The sequence below is a fragment of the Elaeis guineensis genome, chromosome 13 (assembly GCF_000442705.2).
Source record: "Elaeis guineensis isolate ETL-2024a chromosome 13, EG11, whole genome shotgun sequence".
Lineage (NCBI taxonomy): Eukaryota > Viridiplantae > Streptophyta > Magnoliopsida > Arecales > Arecaceae > Elaeis > Elaeis guineensis.
In genome coordinates this window covers 55,933,311-55,954,232 of record NC_026005.2, presented here as the reverse complement: position 1 = coordinate 55,954,232, position 20,922 = coordinate 55,933,311, and the positions used below count along the sequence as shown (strand labels likewise).

Here is a 20,922-nt window from a genome sequence, read left to right as displayed (position 1 = left end):
GCTTCTTCCGCTCGGGCGTATCCTTCGGCCCGGGCCAGCAAATCAGCAAAATCCTTGGGATACTTTTTCTCCAAGGAGAACAAAAGATCATTCTTCTGAAGGCCACCCTTCAGGGTGGCCATTGCGACTGATTGGTCTAAGTTCCGGACCTTCAGCGCCGCGATGTTGAAGCGGTTGATGTAGGCCCGAATGGACTCCCCTTCCCTTTGCTTGATGTTGATGAGGGACTCCGAACCCTTCCGGAGGCGCCGGCTGCTGACAAAATGGGCCACAAATTGGTGGCTCATTTGATCGAAGGAAAAGATGGTACCCGATTTCAAAGCCGAGTACCAGTTCCTCGCCGCTCCCTTCAAGGTGGACGGGAAGGCCCGGCATAAAATGGCATCAGGAGCACCGTGAAGCAGCATCATCGTCCGGAAGGCCTCCAGATGATCAACCGGGTCCGAAGTCCCGTCGTAGCTTTCGAACTGGGGAAGCTTGAAGTTTGACGGGATCGGTTCCTGCATGATCATTTGGGAGAAGGGAGGGTCAGTACAAATATCTTCACCATAAGCGGGGGGTGCATGGCGGAGTTCTTCGATCCGCCGGTTCATCTCCTGGAGCCTCCGGTCCAGGAAATCCTCTCGACTTCGAGTCTCGAGGGTCCTCTGGCAGAACGGGGGCAGGGATCTTCCAGGGGTGGAGTCGTGGTCCGATTGAGGGCTCTCTACCCTCGGGTTCGTTTTTCCAGGAAGGACGGGGCGGCTGGCCCAGGTGGCCCGCCCCGCCGTCGGATTCTGGTGTTCCGGGAACGCCCTTTCCGAGTGTACCGATGCCTGCGGCTGCTGCTGCTGCATAGCTTGCACAGCCTCGGTGAGGCCTCTGACCTGCTGCGCCAGCAGGTCAAACTGCTCCGCGACGACCGCCGCCGCCGGAGGAGGAGGAGGTTGAGAAACAGGAGGGGAGGCCAGAGCCTGAGATCTGGCCGCGGAGGCCGTGGACCGTCGCGTGGACGCCTTGCGAGGAGGCATCAAGTATGGATCCCATGGGGGGAAACAAGGAGTGGGTGTTGGAGGAGACGATCGGGGGCGGCTCCGTTGAACGCTCCTTCAAGAACAAGGGTACTGCGAAGACACAGGACCCTTTCTCTAGCGCCAATCCTGTTGGTGCAAAAATTCGCCTGCACCGGAGAAGCTGGAGTCGAGGAAGTCGCGGTCGCCGCCGGGACCTGCAAAGGAAGTCTAAACCGGAGGTGGGGTTGCTCCGGCAAGACCCTCCGATGCTCAAGTCAGTTTTCTGCCTCAACAAGAATGGAGTGCTCGAACGGAGAATTTAGCAGAGTTTTTAGATGAAAGATGAGAGGTTATTGAATAACGTATCTGGAGCCCCCTTTTATAGGCGGAGGGGGCAGTAGCTTGATAGCGACATCTGTAACCGTCTGGCAGTGGGCTGCCCAGGGTCAGGCGGAGTTTGCTGCGAAGAGTAGTGGAGTGGACCCGTGGCTATCACCGGGGTGTGCCACGTGGAGTCTGCCGCGGGGAGTGGAGCGGCGTCTGTTGTCGCGACTTGCCAGCGGATGGGAGAATCGCGCGGTATCCGTCGCAGGAAGTGGAGCAGGATCGTTGCCGTTATTGTGGCCCGCCAGGGGGTAGTGGAGCTGCGCGAGATCCGTCGTAGGAAGTGGAGCAGTGCCGTGACCGTTACTGCGGCCTGTCAGGGAGTGATGGAGCTGCGCGGAATCTGCCGCAGGAAGTGGAGCAGGATCGTGGCCGTTATTGTGGCCTGCCTGGGAGTGCAGATCCGTCGGCTGAAGTTCGGCAGCGATCGGAGCTGATGATGGAGTCTGGCTCCCGTAGGAGTCTGGGCGGAGTCTACTTGCGGTTGAAGTTGTCGGCGGAGTCCGGCTCCCGTGGGAGTCCGGACGAAGTCTGTCTGTAGCCATTGGAGTCAAGGACGAAGCCCGGCTCCCATAGGAGTCCGGGCGGAGTCTTCCTGCAATTAAAGTCAAAGGCGAAGTCCGGCTCCCATAGGAGTCCGGACAAGGCTTACCGGCAGTTGATGTTAAGGACGGAGCCCGGCTCCTGTAGGAGTTCGGGCGGAGTCTACTTGCGGTTGAAGTTGTCGGCGGAGTCCGGCTCCCGTAGGAGTCCGGACGAAGTCTGTCTGCAGCCGTTGGAGTCGAGGACGAAGTCCGGCTCCCGTAGGAGTCCGAGCGGAGTCTTCCTGCAATTAAAGTCAAAGGCGAAGTCCGGCTCCCGTAGGAGTCCGGACAAGGCTTACCGGCAGTTGATGTTGAGGACGGAGCCCGGCTCCCGTAGGAGTTCGGGCGGAGTCTACTTGCGGTTGAAGTTGTCGGTGGAGTCCGGCTCCCATAGGAGTCCGAACGAAGTCTGTCTGCAGCCATTGGAGTCGAGGACGAAGCCCGGCTCCCGTAGGAGTCCGGGCAGAGTCTTCCTGCAATTAAAGTCAAAGGCGAAGTCCGGCTCCCGTAGGAGTCCGGACAAGGCTTACCGGCAGTTGATGTTGAGGACGGAGCCCGACTCCCGTAGGAGTCCGGGCGGAGTCCTCCCGCAATTAAAGTCAGGTGCGGAGTTCGACTCCTGTAGGAGCCCGGACGGATCTTACCGGCGGTTGACGTTGGCGACAAAGCCCGGCTCCCGTAGGAGTCCGGGCGGAGTCCCCCTTGAGGTTGGAGTTGTGGGCGGAGCCCGGCTCCCATAGGAGTTCGGGCGGAGTCCTCCTGGAGTTGATGTTGCGATCGGAGCCCGGTTCCCGTAGGAGTCCGGACGGAGTCCTCCTGCAATTAAAGTCAGGTGCGGAGTCCGGCTCCCGTAGGAGCCCGGACGGATCTTACCGGCGGTTGACGTTGGCGACGAAGTCCGACTCCCGTAGGAGTCCGGGCGGAGTCCCCCTTGAGGTTGGAGTCGTGGGCGGAGCCCGACTCCCGTAGGAGTCCGGTCGGAGTCCTCCTGGAGTTGATGTTGCGATCGGAGCCCGGTTCTCGTAGGAGTCCGGGCGGAGTCCTCCTGCAATTAACGTCAGGTGCGAAGTCTGGCTCCCGTAGGAGCCCGGACGGATCTTACCGACGGTTGACGTTGGCGACGAAGCCCGGCTCCCGTAGGAGTCCGGGCGGAGTGCCCCTTGAGGTTGGAGTTGTGGGCGGAGCCCGACTCCCGTAGGAGTCCGGGCGGAGTCCTCCTGGAGTTGATGTTGCGATCGGAGCCCGGTTCCCGTAGGAGTCCGGGCGGAGTCCTCCTGCAATTAAAGTCAGGTGCGGAGTCCGGCTCCCGTAGGAGTCCGGACGGATCTTACCGGCTGTTGACGTTGGCGACGAAGCCCGGCTCCCGTAGGAGTCCGGGCGGAGTCCCCCTTGAGGTTGGAGTCGTGGGCGGAGCCGGGCTCCCGTAGGAGTCCGGTCGGAGTCCTCCTGGAGTTGATGTTGCGATCGGAGTCCGGTTCCCGTAGGATTCCGGGCGGAGTCCTCCTGCAATTAAAGTCAGGTGCGGAGTCCGGCTCCCGTAGGAGCCCGGACGGATCTTACCGGCGGTTGACGTTGGCGACGAAGCCCGGCTCCCGTAGGAGTCCGGGCGGAGTCCCCCTTGAGGTTGGAGTCATGGGCGGAGCCCGGCTCCCGTAGGAGTCCGGTCGGAGTCCTCCTGTAATTAAGTCAGGTGCAGAGTCCGGCTCCCGTAGGAGCCCGGACGGATCTTACCGACGGTTGACGTTGGCGACGAAGCCCGGCTCCCGTAGGAGTCCGGGCGGAGTCCCCCTTGAGGTTGGAGTCGTGGGCGGAGCCCGGCTCCCGTAGAAGTCCGGTCGGAGTCCTCCTGGAGTTGTTTCTGCTGAGGACTTCGGCTGTGGGTATTTTATACCCAACACCTGTTATTATGTTCCTGTAGCTAGTCAGAATTTGATTTTCGTGTCTGTCCTAGCACAGAAAGGTTTTAAAATTTGTTTCAATAAAGATTTTTATTCTATTTATTTACAAAATAAATTGGTTGCACGAGGTCTTTTAATTGACAGTCTTTATCACTTGCATATTGACACGAATGTGAACCTAAACGAGTAAATAGTGAGTGCCGTAGGTCAAAAAAAATCCAGAGATGAAATTAATCAGAAGTACTTGTGGCACCATAGACTAGGCCATATTAGAGAGGACAGGATAAACAGACTGAAAAAGGATGAGATTCTTGGCTCTCTTAATCCAAAGTCATATCCAGCTTACGAATTCTGTCTTCAAGAAAAAATGATCAAGTTACCCTTTGTAGGATATGAGGAGAGGGCCACTGAGTTACTCACCCTGGTATATACCGATGTGTGTAGGCCATTTGATGTGCAGGTCAGAGGTGGTTATACCTACTTCATTATCTTTACCGATGATCTGTCTAGGTATGGGTATGTGTATCTCATGAAACACAAATCTGAGATCTTTGAAAAGTTTAAAAAATTCAGACATGAAGTAGAAAAGTAGACAGGTAAACCCGTTAAGGTTCTTCGATCTGATCGAGGAGGTAAATATCTTAATCAAAAATTTTTGAAATATCTTAAGGACAATGGCATAGTCTCTCAATGGATGTCTCCTGAAACACCTCACCTCAACGGGATATCCAAAAAGAGGAACAGGACCCTATTGGATATAATCAGGTCCATGATGAGCTTCATTGATCTACCCTTATTTTTTTGGGGACATACCTTATTAACTGCCATTTACTTGTTGAATAGGGTTCCATCAAAGTCCGCTCCTACCATACCATATGAGATTTGATTCGGTAAGAAGCCAAGTCTGGGTTATCTCAAGACTTGGAGATGTCCGATCTATGTCAAGAGACAAATGACGGATAAATTGGAGGATAAATCTATTATAGCTCACTTTATAGGGTATCTAAAAGAATCCATGGAATACTACTTCTCTTTCCATAAGATCACAATGTGATTGTGAGTCGAAATGCCGTATTTCTGAAAAAAATAATTTATCCAGGATGGCGATAGTGGGAGGTTAGTGAAACTCGAAGAGAAAGTCTCTGAAGAGCCAAGAGCTATAAAACCTCAAGAACCTGTAGTCTATGAGCCAGTAGTTGATGTTCCTCTACACCTCGTAGATCTAGTAGAATTTTCTGACCTCCTAAAAGGTACATAGGTATACTTACGAAGGAAGTAAAGAAAATATTTCTTATGGAAGATAGGGTTCATAGTGATGATCCTAATACCTTTGACGAGGGATGTCTGACATCGATTTTGAGAAATGATTAGATGCTATGAAGTCAGAAATTGACTCAATGCACTCGAACCAGATCTGGATCTTAGTGGATTTACCTGAGGATATTGTACCCATTGGGTATAAATAGATCTACAAAAGGAAGATAGGTGCCGATGGTAAGGTAGAGACCTATAAAGCTAGGTTTGTGGCTAAAAGTTATAGTCAGCGTGAGGGCATTGACTATTAGAAAATTTTCTCACCCATAGCCATGCTGAAATCCATCCGCACTCTGCTTGCTGTTGTAGCTCACAATAATTATGAAATCTGACAGATGGATGTGAAAACTGCTTTCTTGAATGAATATCTTGAGAAAGATATCTATATAGAGCAGTCTGTGAATTTCACATCTGATGATGGTGATCACAGAGTCTGCAAGCTGCAAAGGTCCATATATAGATTCAAGTAAGCTTCTCGAAGTTGGAACCATCATTTTAATGAGACAATCAAATCGTTTGATTTCATAAAAAACGAAGAGGAACCTTGTGTATACAAGAAGGTCAGTGGGAGTGCGATAACATTCCTCGTATTATATGTGGATGATATTCTCCTCATTGAGAATGATATTCCCATACTGACCACAGTCAAAAGATGGTTGTCCAAAAAATTCTCCATGAAAGATCTAGGAGAAGCGTCCTATATTCTCAGAATAAAGATCTATAGAGATAGACCTAAATAGACGCTTGGTCTGTCACAAAAGCTGTACATAGAGAAGGTGCTGAAGAGGTTCAGCATGAAAAACTCTAAGAAAGGTCTCTTACCTCTTAGGCATGGTATTAGTCTCTCCAAGACAATGTGTCCGACCATATCTGAGGAGGTGCAGCACATGAGTAGGATTCCTTATGCCTCGATGATAGGGAGCCTCATGTACGCCATGCTATGTACTCGACCTGATATTGTCCTTGCTGTAAATGTCACAAGCAGGTATCAGTCAAATTCAGGTGAGGAGCATTGGATAGCTGTGAAGAACATCCTTAAGTACTTAAAAAGGACTAAGGATTTGTTCTTGATCTTTAGAGGTGATTCTGAGTTGCGAGTCGAAGGGTACACTAATTCAGACTTCATATCTGATCTTGATGATAGAAAGTCTACATCAGGGTATGTGTTCATTTGCAATGGTGGTGCAGTTAGCTAGAAGAGTTTCAAGTAACCTATCATAGCGAATTCGATCATGAAGGCTGAGTATGTCGCTGCTTTGGATGCTGCAAAAGAAGGCTTCTGATTCAAGAAGTTCGTTGCGAAACTTGGGGTTATGACATCGGATGCTATACCATTGTACTACGACAACAATGGAGCCATAGCACTTGTTAAGGAGCTGAGGTCTCATCAAAAATCTAAGCACATCGAGCAGCAGTTTCATATTATATACGACTACTACCTCGAAAAGAAACATGTTGAGGTACACGGAGTAGACTCCGCAGACAATGTGGCAGACCCGCTAACTAAGCAGTTGAGCCAACTGAAAATGGAAGTCCATCTTGAGAAGATGAGACTTAGATTTGTGACCAATTGGCTTTAGTCCAAGTGGAAGATTGTTAGATGTATATCCTAGAAGCTAATATAGCGACACACTGTAATAAATTTAGGGCACAATTTTGTACTTAATATATTGATATGATCAATAAAAAAATAAATTTTTTTCATTCAAGTGTGATGTATCTTTGAATCGTCCATGAAATTAGTTTTGGTATATATTCTCAAGGTGTTGAGAATTAGAGACATGTATTTAATTCTTAAATACTTTTGGTCATAAGATCATCATGAGGATGATGATAGATTCGGATAGACTGGCGCACAAATCGCTTCCTTCAGAATAGATAAGTCTCTGGTCTATTGTGTAGAGACATTGAATGATGAGTACGGATATTGTTAGAGAACAACTAGTACTGAGCGTAACCATACGAGAGATCACTTGGATTTCTATTCGATCGTCAGTGATTATCTCGATGCTGTAGTTGTGTGACTGATTTTTTGACTTGAGATGGTACTGCTACTCGCAGTAAGACTGCTGAAGTTTGATTGACATATAAACATGGATCTCAATGAGTCTTTATAGTGGATGTTGGCGATAGTTGGTTCACTGTAGGGGTAGGGTGCGCATCAAGATAGGATCTATTGATCTTGATAGCGATGAGTAGTCCTATGAGATTTGAGAGGCTAAGTCCAAGAGTCTGTGGCCACAACAATGTGATTGATGGAAAAGAATTTTCATAAGTCACAACTGGACTTGAGCTAATCGAATCTATCATATGACTGATGCTGAGATTTGATGATTTATCTATGTCCTACGATCTAGTCGGGACTCACGATAGAGGGACTAAATCATACGTTAACTACACCTAGAGGTTCATTTCAGTTCTACTGAGTTGCCACTATATACTGTTAGGTGTCATTGGTGGATTGTGAGAGCTCACCAGGGTTGTTCTGGATCGACAATCCTTGCTGAGTTAGAGTGAAATTGTTTCGACCTATTGAAAAGAGTTTCAATGATACTTTGATAGAGATCATTGTATATCTCACTACCAGATAGAATTGAATCTATGGGGTCACACAACAAAGAGATTAGGCCTGGAATAAGCAATTGAGCTTATGAAGTCTCAATTGAGTTTAGAGAAATCCATTGGGTTCATGGTAACCTTGCTAGCACATGGTTGGACCCAATTCCTCTTTTCATTGAGATTTTTTATTTGATAAGATAATTCTAACTTAATTACCTGCTAATAACCTAAATGAATAAGATTCATTAGACTCCAATTGTTGGGTGTCTAAGGTTATGGATCATATAAATTAAGGGTGCAAGTCCCTAATTAATTTTCTTGATAGTTATTCTTGGGCACCACTTTGATTTGATCAAGTTGAGTGTGTCCATTGATTAGAGGGCCTTTAATTCTCCTATGGGGCATCTCTTGGGTGTATTTTGGGATGTCTAATTATATGTGCAAGTGCTCCAATTGTTGGCACCTAAAGAGTCTCTTAAAGTAAGTTGGATAACTTAAGTTAATAAGAAATCCAATGCAAGTAGGACTTGTATTATCTGATTGAATAGGATTCAATCCTTGTATCTATTTAAAGAGACCTCCCCTAAGGTCCCTAGAGCATCCAAACCAACAGTCCCCACACCCATAGAAGGTTTCCACGTCCTCTCTTCCTCTCCTTTTCTCTTCTCTCTTGAGCGTTCTACATATCCCTTATCTTGGGATGCGCGTCCCAAAGTGTTGCATGCCCAAGAGTGTTGGGTGCCTCTTTCTTACTGGTTTCTAACATCTGGTAGTAGCACATAGCAAGGAGAAACTCTAGAGAAGAGGAAAAGAAGAAGATCAAAAAAAGAGATCAAGTGTTGATCGCGATCCAGGTTTCGTTCAGATTCAGCAGACTGAATTTTTGGAGAAAAAAATTTAGATTAAAGAGAGCTGTTCTAGACTGATCCCGAGTGGATACTCGTAGAGGCCGAACACTTATGCGGCTAAGAGAGAACCTTTTCTCTTCCAGATCCAGATTTGAAGAAAAAAATTACGAAACAGATATGTAATTTGATCACAATCTGAATTTCAGCATTCATCAATTTCAGCATATAAAATAGATCCATGTGGTTTTATATTTTCATGTATGCATAATTTAGATTAAAAGCATTTTAATCTTGTTCTCCATGGCGTTGTTTAGAAAATAAAATTTTAAAATATATATGTATGCACCAAACTTCGAATTCTAACAAACTCCACTACCTTCTACACCCTACGAATCTTTCCAATATCAAATAATATCAGATCGGTGCAATGTGCAATATATGGGATCCAGAAAATATACGGTCGCTGCTCCATCAATATCTCCCCTACAGCTTTATATTATGGTCCATTATATGTAATAACTTGCATGACATTTCGCTCTCCTATCCGATCAATTACCTCCTCCATCAATCTGAAGATGTAGCTGGCGTCGTGCACCTCAACGCAAGTATTAACAGACTTATGAAAAAAATATTATTTCATCACAATATGTCAAGAAGTTGATGATGCTTCGTCTAGTAGGACCAGTCCAACCATCATGCATCATAGTCAAACCATATACTGGCCACTTGCTCTGATATGAGGCAATTCATTTTTCAAGATCCTTCTTATTCTGGTCAAAAAGCTCACCATAGATATCCCTTGGTCCTGAAGGATCTACACCTGGACCGACCGCATGTATAGATGACATGGCAGAGTGATAATATGGGATATCCGCTGCATGCACTGGGATGTGATTGAAGTGAAACCAAGATCCATATTGCTCACCACATATCCTTCTTCTTATCTTTCTTCAATATAGTATCAATCCTCTGTTGCTTAGAATCTCTTCTAGGAAATGCGTATGGATCCAAGTCGTGGATAGTAACTCCTATTGGAATCTCCCTAGAGGACTTCTTTCTACTGTCAAATGCTCCCAACATAGATGTAAGATGGCTAGTGCCTCTACTAGCAGGCTCTCTAACTGAGGATGTCTTCCTAAATCGTAACTCAGACTCTGTTGTAGTTCTCCCTGAGCCTAACCCGCCCTGATAAGCTGACGGTCCAAATCGAGCTCTGTTCCTAGCTACCTCCTCTAGCTGTTACTGATCATCTAAGCTCATCCAAATTGAAGCATCGATCTGTGCCTGCTCATCATCTGAAACAGATCATTTCTCTGACTCCCTAGAATGATAAGAAGGTGGTTCTACTGCTCGATGATCCACCTCTGCCTTCTTCATCAATTTTTTTTTCTTCACTACTTTAGAATTAGCGAAGTATTTCTTCATTAACTGACGGACCTCTTGTGGATACTTACGGCACATAACTCATTTGAATAGTTGCCAGTCAAATATTGCTTCAACCGTTAACTCCTCCTCTCTTAAATTCTATGCTATACTATTTACATCTCCAATGATGCCGATCTGAAAGCATCTCCCTATGCTTCCAACCGATGTCACATTCTAGATCCTTTTTCTTCCTTGATAGATCCATTCTCGAAAATTGATAAGCATATCACTTCAATAAGTATGTAAAAATGATAGATTTCATTTACCTAATTTTTTTATATTTTTAAAATTATATATTTATTTTTTAATTTTTTTTAAAAAATATAATAAAAATTTAAAAAAATTATGAAAAAAATAATTTGATCTTAGATCTATGTAGAATCTTACCATGGATACTACATATAATTTTCTTAGACGGTGGACATGCATGAAATGCTGATTTCTTTTTAAAATTTAAGCCTAGGCTATTATGCGCAAGATACATTAAAACATTGATAAATTGGCATCAAATTTATATCAAAAGTAGCTTACAAGTCCATAAACAATAATCTGATTTTATAATTATTTTTTAAAATTTATTTTTTTAATTTTTATTTCAAAAATATATTTTTAATTTAAAAAAGTATATACTTAATGAAAATTAATGATTTTAGTATCATCGTGTAGATCATCTATAGGTCTATAACATATATTAAAATCATGTCAAAAAAAATTTTTCCATAGTTTTCCCTTGTTTTTCTATTTTTCATAAATTTTTCAAAAAAAAAGAGAGGAAAAGAGGAAAGATTAGCATGGTTTTGAGAAATATACCTTAAAACCTTTAATCCACTTATATTTTCCTTGAATCTTCGATGTTAGGGAGTAAGAAATGGAGAGAAAGAATGTGAGAGATGCTTACAAACAGGGAAGAAGTCGAAAAACTTCTTCTCTATCACCTAAAATAAAAGAACCCACATCGAATCGAGCGATTCGGCTCGATAAGGCAGCATTCCATCTGGTTCGCACCGAAATAGCTCGATTTGGGCATGAACCAAATGGTTCTTAATTTTTTTTATTTTTTTGGGTCGAGTGCTGAAAATTAGGACTGAACCAACCCGATTCAGCGTCAATCCAGTTCGGTACACCTCGAATTGGGCAGTTCGATCTGACTTTCAAAACCTTGGACACAACCCAACAAATTAGCAAGTTCCAGATTGAATGTCACTTGGATCTATTTGCCTCGACTAGATGAGGTTGAGCTAAGTTGGTTATATCAGCTTGTTTTGAGAAAGAAACCAGGGCAACATTGAGTTAGAGAAGGGTCAAGTTGCTCGAGTCTTTAACCTAACCAAGGATTTAAGTTTCGATGGGATGGGGACCATCCCAGCCATCCCATCTCGTTCTTTTGAGATTCCAATACCTGAGATGAGTGTGAAACCCCGAAATGAACATCTAGCCTCTGTCCCAACCATCTCGTCTTCTTTTCGGCTAGATCATGCATCAGTACAGTCATTCTGGTTTGGACTTGCATTGTTTTCCTCTTTCGATTCATCACCAAGAGGGAGGAGCATGGGAGGGAAGGAGCCATACTTACGTTTTTTTTTGTTGCCATTGTCATCATCACTAAGAGGGAGGAGCACGACCAAGAGGGAGGAGCTACTCGGGGAGGAGAAGGGAGGAGAGAGAGGAGGATGGAAGAAGGAGGCGTTCGGATCTCCGATAAGGAAATAAGGGAGGGAGGAGCGAGAAGAGAGGAGCAGAGGGAAAGAATGGTCGCTCTACTGAAAACCTTAAGATGGTTTTTGCCTCTTTCAACCTAATGCCAACTGATCGCACCCACATGAATCTCAAAGCATCGGAACCTCTGTTTTCGCTGTGCGTGTGTGCGTCTTGGTACTACGTGATTCATGGTTTAGTGACTTCGGTCTTCACATGTGCGCATGATTCTATGTGCATGTGTGCATGTGATTTGGTCTGTGAATGATATGTGACTCAGCTCTACGCACCCATATGACCCTCAAAGCACTCGGACATTTGCCTATGCGCACATGACTTGGCCTTCACACGTGATTTGACTATGCACAGCCTTCACCTATGACTTGCAAAGCGCAATAGGATGATTGGTTTTCACAGCATGATTTGATTGTAAGTGTGGCTTGATCACCATAGCATCCAATGATCTTCACAACATCCAATGTGCATTTAATTCCTATAAATTTTTACATCCAAGTCTTAGTCTCCCATGGCCACAACATTCACCAAGAGTTTAGAGTGCAAATTCTCATGGCACTATTATTTTTGAGCATCTTGGAGCCTTACCTAAGAAAGGAGAGAAAGGATGCCAGTGGTATTTCTACTCCCACCATTTATTTGTATATTTCTACTAGATGTGAGGGTTTGACAATGAAGTAGTTGATTATTTAATCTTAATCATTTTATTCTGAACCAACCTCCTACACAGACTTTGCTGCATTCATCAAAGACTATATCTCATGTACATAAGCAATGGTCTTATTAATATCCCCATAAAAAGAATATAATTTTCTATCCATTGTTGTCTTTTTATGTTCTTTTAGTAATTTGAGGACATTTGCTGAAACTTTTTGATCCCCTCTGATGTACTGGGGTATTTTGCTCATCTTCAACTTTGTTTCATGTATGGATATATGACAAATGTGATGTAGATATGTTTTAGTATCTCTATTAACTTGAGATGACAATTTTTTGATATCAAAAAATATTAAATATCATAAATGATGGTTCTTCTACATCAATTTCTTCTTTTCTTTTTTTCTTCTAAATAAACTTACTTCTTTTTTGGTAAATAAAAGAACTATTCTATATTGATTTATAAATATTAGCTAATAAATTTAACAGCCCTATGGTTAATTTAATTACTAATATTGAGTATAGACCTAAGGCCTGAGAGTGAGCTACAAACTAGCTGCTGGTCTAGACATCTAGCCATTATTGATTAATCTAAAGTGGTACATTTTGTAGACCCATAAGTATAGATTTATAATTTTGCGATACCTGGTGTTTGAATACAAAAGTCAAATGTTTTGTCTGATGGGCACCAAATGATATAATTTCTTTAAAAATTCCTTGACTACTTGTAATAAATATAATAAATAATTAATCTAATTTTTATGAATTATAAAATAATTATAAATTATTAAAATATATTTTGAAACTTATAAAAAATCTTAAAAATAGAAATGGATAGATAACTGGATATAATAAATATAATAAATAACTAAGACAAATTTTAGTAATTATAAAAATATTTAGAAATCATAAAACTATATCCTAAACCTAGAAAAGGGTACATAGTGAATGTAATAAATATAATAAATAATTAAAAAATTATTAATTATAAAATATTTAAAAATTATAAAAATATATTTTAAAAATTATAAAAAATCCTAAACATAGAGATGGATAGGTAATTGAATATAATAAATATAATAAATAATTAAAATAAATATTATTGATTATAAAAATATAATTTAGAAATTACAAAAAAAAATTAAATATAGAAATGGGTAGGTAACTGAATATAATAAATAATTAAAATAATAAAAAAATTAAAAAATTATAATAACTTTGGAAAAGTATAGATATAGCATACACAACTTAAATTCAATTTCTAAATATTTATAATTATTAATTTTATAAACTTTTTTAAACTAGATGGATCCTGATAGCAAGCAACAGAAAGATCCAGATATTGGGTGGCATTTAAAAAAAATAAGAAAAGATCAGCATTAATAAAAATATAATTACTGTGGACTAGAAAATAGAAGAAATGGAGTCATCCGATTGAAGCAACACTTGGTAGGTGGCTTCAGTGATATCAAGAAGTGTCCAAAGGTGCCTACAGATGTTCGAATAATGATGGAGGATCATCTACAGAAAGAAAAAGAAGCAAAAATAGCATCCAAAGCTCGAAGAAAAGCATTTGATTATTGAACATCTCAATCATATATTCATGTAGACTTAGATAATAATGACAATTATTTTGATCCAGACGATTTAGAGACAGCTCATCTATAGGAGGCTACTCAGATCTCCCAACAAGACCAATGGCAATATGAGGAGGTATTGAGACATAGAGCATAGTTTGGACGTTCTCAATTTGAAAATATGATGGTTTGATGCAGGAGAAAGATCACGTTAATATTTACAGTTTGCTTGATTAGAGAGGAGTCAGTCCATGAGGATAGAATCATCTTCAATCAAATCATTATTTGGTGCATTTGAGAAGAAGTCGAAGAAGAACTCAAGAGATCCCAATATCCATAATATAGATCCTACGGCATATCCAGATCTAGAGTCAAAGCTATCATAAATTGATAACCATATAAATAAGGATAAAAAAAATAAATAAGAAGGGCAATTGCTAACTAGTTTCACTTTAATCATATTTCAGAATGGACAGCAAATATATATTTTTGATCGATGATTAGTATGGTATAGAAAGCCGATCCAGATATTAATCCTCTTACACCCTATGAGATACATAGACCATATTTGCAACAGCAAGTCACAGATATCAAATCTTAGATTGAAAGTTATAAAAGAAAGTGGAACACTTATGGAGTGACTTTGATGTTTAATGGTTAGTTTGGGCATACTAAGAGTATTATCAACTTCCTAGTCTATTGTGATAGAGTGACTATCTTTCATAATTCAATTGATGCTTCAGATAAAATATATAATTTTAATTATATTTTGAGCTTGATGAGGGACGTAGCTGATGAGATTGGTGAAAAGTATATATTCCAAGTAGTCACAGCTAATGGAGCAAACTATATGAAAGCAAAAAAGGATCTGATGCTAGAAAAGCAATATCCGTATTGGACTCCTTGTACAGCACATTGTATAGAGCTGATGATGAAGGATATGGGACATCTACCTAAGGTAAAATCCGCAGTAGATAGTGGACAAACAGTATCAAAATATATCTACAATCATACCTGGATACTTGCTCTTATAAAAAAACATATACAAGGGGAGCTGCTTAGGCCGGGGTTGACAAGATTTGCCACTAGTTATATAGCATTAAAGAGTCTTCTTGATAATAAATCGTGTTTGAGAGCTATGATGATTTTTGATGAATGGAGAGCTTCCAAATATGCAAGGACCAAGGATAGACAACTTGTCAAGGGTATTATATTAAGTAATGATTTTTAGGATAGGCGCTCTGATGTGGTTAAGGTAGTAGAGCCCTTATATGTAGTGCTATGAAAAGTAAATACTAAAAATTTTTCTCAAATAGGCTATACATATTTTAAGATGTCTATCTGCAAAGAAGAGATATAGCTGTAATATATCTGCATATCATTGAGGATAGATGGAAGACTCAAATGGGGAAGGAATTGTACTTGACAGGTAAAATTTGTTTGAATCTCAACTCTCACTTATCCTTTATCGAATAAATTGTGAATATTTTTATTTTTAATCAATATTGTTCTTATTTTTCATACAACCTACTATTTAAATTCTAAATATCAATATGATTATAATATTACCTTGGATGAGGAGCTTCTGATGGTCTTAAGGAATATTGTGTATAGGCTAGAAAGCGATTTGGACTTGGCTGCAAAAGCTATAAATGAGGTAATAAATGAGTAGATGCCTATCATAATAGAATTATTGGTATATTTTTAGATTATACTAATTTGTTGAAATTAAATGACCTTCAATGAGAAGTCTATATTGATTGGGTAGGAAAAATTTTTTTGAGAGAGAAAAGAGAGCTTTGGAGAATAAGGAGCATATCAATCCATATCTAAAATATTACCAGATATTAATATAAGACTATTTTTTATTATCTTTACATCTATGTATATTTGAGGACTTAAACATTTATATACAAATGTATTATTTGAATTCAGAAGAGTGATGAGTCGAGTGGGGCACATCTGCACTAAATCTAAAAAAGATTGCCATTCGAATTCTATCATAGTCTGTCTCATCAAGTGGATGCAAGCACAATTAAAGTACATTTGTCTTGATCCATATAAAAATAAAAAATCTTCTAACCTCACGAAGATTAAGAGATCTGATTTTTATCCACTATAACATGAGGTTAAAGCTCAAGTATATCAATGAGGGGATAGAGCCCAGACAAGATGACCCATTTAAAGAGAACTTTGTCCATGATGAGGATCCTATGCTGAGTTAGATTGCAAATCAGGAAGCATGGGATCCACTAATGTTGGATGAGCCAGGAGATCCCCCCGACCATGTAAAATAATAGCACATGAAGCAAGGGTACAAGATATAGACTGATGGGCGATCTCTCATTTATCCCCCGTTCAGAGTGGAATGCGAGATATTGATAGAGATGATGGTAGATCAGATACCAGACAATCCAAAGATTCTAATCAACAATCTGATCGTGAAATATTTAGTTCAAGACATCAAACAATGATCTCCAAACATAGTCAAGGCATCGAGACTAGTAGTAGAAGTAGAATAACTCAACAAGCAAAGACCAGTCAAAGCTTGAGAGGAAGCTAAAGAGTTGCAATTGAGGAGAGATATGCAAAGTTTAAATCAAAAAGAAATGCAACAATTAATGTACTAGAGGCAATTAATGATGTGCAGGTTCGAGATAATCATATTGAAACACCTGAGTCCTCAGATTTCGGATTGTCTAGATCATCTCGTGATAATAGCGATGATGATAATGATAGCAAGAGTGATGATGGATCTAATGATCATAATGATCAGGGTGGAGGAGGTGGTGAAGCATATGGAATTAGCCTTTTTTACTAAAGAATCATATTTTACCCATACCACATAGGACCAGGACTATAAAGCCAAACCCAGATCTAGATATCAGGATAAGGAGTTGCTAGCCTATAGAATGAGGAGATGAATTATTGCAGGATGTGACACACGTGGTACAAATATTTTGAATCATTTTTACAAAGAGTTGAGAATAAATGAGAAACGTCAATGTCAGACATATCTGGAGTTTATGGCGCAAATGGAGCAAGATGCTTTGAGAAATAAGTTAAAGTTTAAGCAAGCTAGATCATCATCATCATCATCAACCAAAATAGGATCTATCAGAGCATCAAATAGCCGAAGCATATATCATGACCTTTCTTTTTCTACGAATGATTCAGATGTATCCTCCTAGTGGTCATATCCTAAAAAGTATTCTAAGATGCAGCACCCACCTTTATATGGATACCTTTTTGGGCCACATTATGGTATTACTTCTCATTATCCTAACTAAAGATGGGCAATCTCTTACCTAATATACTATCAAGAGGATTATCCTGGACAACATCATATATAAGATGAACAACAAGGATAGACTCAGTATCAAAATTGGCATCATATTCAAAGCCCTGATTATGAGCAGGATCCAGAAGTTTATGAGCTTTATAGGCATTCCATCTACAATTAGTAATAAATTTGATATGTTTATCTTAAACTGATGAATCTATTTTGTGTAACATTGAAATTATTAGCATATCTATATTTTCATACATAAGTGACTAAGCTCCAGTTATATGAATTGCAGCTTTTTCATCAAACTTCGATATTTTTACTTTATCAAATACTCGTAGATGCATCAATTATGAGAAGTCTTTGCTTTGTAATCAACAAACGATCTTCAATAACCTGGAAGATCATAATGCATCAGAGTGTTAGTATTAAATAAAATCGATATATTATAAATATATCACTTTTAAAAAGTTCAAACATATTTAAACAATAAATAGAACAGTAAAATTTTAAGATAAATTAAAAAAATATTATTTTTTATATAATAGAGTGTCCCAAGCACATACCGAGACGTCTAATCAGGACGGCCATCAGGATGGGGCAGGACGTAGGGCATCCCATTCTGGACAAAAATCGAGATACCTCCATCCCATGGGATTTAAAACCTTGAACCTAACTTAATCTAGATACAATTTGGTTGATGTTTATTGATCCAAATCCTATCTGAATGAGCAATATAATAGCCTGACCTGACCTAAGTATGATGAAAATTACGATAACCAGTGTGATGTTTCTTAATGGAATGCTATAAATTATTCAAGAGGAATATATGATTACCTTCTAAAGTTAATTAAAAAGGGAATATATCTATAGTTAGTTCATTCCAAGGCATATTAGCAAGCTGTTGTGGACACTTCAAATTTCACAGCCATGCACTACCACCATCCATAGCTTATAATTAGTACATTTATGTAATATTTGTTCTCTACACTAAATGCTATTCAGCTAAGTGATTTCACAAAAAAAAAAAAAAAAAAAAGACTTTAATTTCCCATCTTAAAATTGTTTGAGAATATAGCGATATATATATATATATATATATATAAACACCCACTTTCAATTTAAATCAAGCAATTTCTTGGACAATTTATATGATAATGGGAATGTTGCTGACTTTGTTACAATGTCATGTATACAATAGTATATTAAAAATCATCACCAATAACCTCCCAGACTTCTTGAAAGCAAGAGTCTGTCCACGCCAACTAGTGTAGTTGATAGAGTCCTTGGGAGTTGGTACCAAGGACCTAGGTTCTTTATTATCATGATAAGCTACTTATACGAAAATAAGAAATAACAGTATGATATGATTGTTGAAGAAGAACACATCACTCATCATTATCTGTAATAAGATACTACAGAGATTCAAGTAACAGTAATATTCAGAGTTTGTAGATCTGATCTTCATCCAATCTAACCTCATGTTCAAAAGAAACCAAGTACCCCCTTGGTTCTATTTTTATGCATGCAGCTTAAATCAATAGAAGTAATAGAGTTGCCATGATATTACAGAAATAAAACTTCACCAATGTTGTGGCCTTCACAAAGTGGAGAATGGATAAGAACCTGATAAGGAATGCAGAAAAGTTTGCATGCCTCAGAGAAATTGATTGAATGCCACCTGAGACTTCACTTGAGTGTGCTTTCCGGAGATTCCATGGCAAGAGATTTCCCATTGGAGGCTCCATCAAATAAGATAGATAGTACAGGAATCTTTTGGACCATTTGGAAAGCTGGGTTTATCAGAATTAGACACAAAAAAACCCGTATTAGAAGTTAAAGCATAAAATTCACCAAACAGTTTTCACCATTAGTAAGTAAACTTTAGTGATGAACATAATTGGTAATTTTTATGTTCAAATACAGTTTACCTTCAAGGAGTTGACTACCTATACATAATTTGAGCAAAAAAACAGCAACTTTCACGATTTAAAATGTTTACATGAAATTCAAGAAGATTTCAGAAAATGAGAAGTACACTCACTTAAGGACACCTGCTATCCTGCTGTTCATAAATAGAAATGCCTTACACAATAATATTAGAAATGAATAACACACATAATGCCTATTCTAGTGACAATATATTGCACCATAATGGCCGTTTCTTGGCCTTGTAAGTGTTTACAAAATGGAACAGAAATGCTTTTATACTAACATCTTCATAAATATGAAGAGACATTAATAATAATAAAAAAATTGGGAATAGTAAGTTTGTTCAATCTCATTATTACTTTTCCATACCTGTCTGTTTTTATCCCTTTCTATTATAACTTCTAACAAAAATGCCATTACGACATAGTAATCATATATAGCTGTCTGAATTTTCTACCTGAATAACATTCCATTAAACATTTGAAGATGATTTCAAGCTCACGTATCATTAAAGCTATGACAGATATATTAAAATCTTGGTGCAAAGACTAGGTAAAATTATATAGTACACATGAAAACCAACTGTCACGTCAAGGATTGAGCAAGTTTCGGTAAGTCTCAGCTAATTGCTGGCACAGTATGTGCTAGCCATGTGTTGGCATACTGACATATTCTGTGCAATGCCAAAATACAAGAAAGCAAAGAAACCAAATAAAAGAAAAGGTCTCAATACTTGCTTGTACCTGTGCTAAACTAGAACAGCTTGATATGAGCCTGCCAACACAAGTTGATATCAGTAGATGAGAAACATATGAAAAGGTCGTGCATCATCATCACACATATCCACATGGGTTCTCCACTAAAAATTAGATAAGGGCATGGAGAACGATGTTTCACATACTCACATAACTTCTTATCACCTATAGAAGCACGTATATCTAACCAAGGTTCGCCATCTCCGTACCGGACCCGTTACAATGAAATCCCACTACAGTGTCAATATGTGGTACACCCCATACCGTCCGATATAGGTGGTACGGAGAACCATGCATCTAACATTCCTTATGTACGAAACCTTTACACAACCATTAAACCTTGTTCCAAACTATTTGGATTGGCTTTACAAATCCTAATTCACCAAGCATTTGATGCTGTCCTAGCATTCATGAATATCAAATTTGGATTTTTTTTTTGTCCAACATGCTTCTTTGGAACCGATTGCCAACCTAATATCAACCTTCCACCTCTTTCATCCATGCTTGGAATCAGCATCAGTGATTTTTACGTCGCTGGCTATAACCCTCATAATATCTAATGTTGACATCAAAAAGTTTGTAAGATGCTTTAAAAAATTTGAAGTGCCCAAAGCTTAGGAAGCATGGTTTTTGACACGACTGAAGCACTGATTAATGGTATCTAGAAACCTTATAGTCTTTTTTTTGGGTAGTCAAACCTCAGAGAGTTTAATGGCCATGGCATGAAACATATAATTTTTGTAAGTAAAGGAAGACAACCCACACTCATTATAAGGTAACAATATATCAATGCCCTCAATAATTTTTATCATGAGATTCTAAAATAGAAGCATTCCGTAAAAGCATGTTTATAAGGATATTTGAAGCTTTTCTCCTTTTTCTCGTGATAAATAGGTTTTGTGAAAACTTTACTTTAGGAATTGATATTTTTGGGTTTGAGGTCTACTAAAAACTCACAAATATTTACATCATGCCATATGCCTATCAAATGATGCAATTGG

General features: G+C 39.8%; 1 protein-coding gene across 3 annotated transcripts in view; it reads right to left on the bottom strand.

The window, feature by feature from the left end:
* The window catches only part of LOC105032798 (transcriptional adapter ADA2), a 105,682-nt gene that overhangs the window by 17,849 nt on the left and 66,911 nt on the right, over nucleotides 1-20,922 (bottom strand). The window contains exons 14-15 of one of the 3 annotated variants that reach the window (XM_029261137.2): nucleotides 18,861-19,027; nucleotides 17,357-17,630 (exon numbers count right to left, since the gene is read on the bottom strand). In XM_029261137.2, coding sequence (XP_029116970.1) covers nucleotides 17,609-17,630; nucleotides 18,861-19,027 — 189 coding nt within the window. In that variant the 3' untranslated portion in view covers nucleotides 17,357-17,608. Of the gene's footprint in view, nucleotides 1-17,356; nucleotides 17,631-18,533; nucleotides 19,028-20,922 lie in introns of those variants that run through there. The other 2 variants (XM_010907365.4, XM_073247646.1) reach the window with 2 other exon arrangements.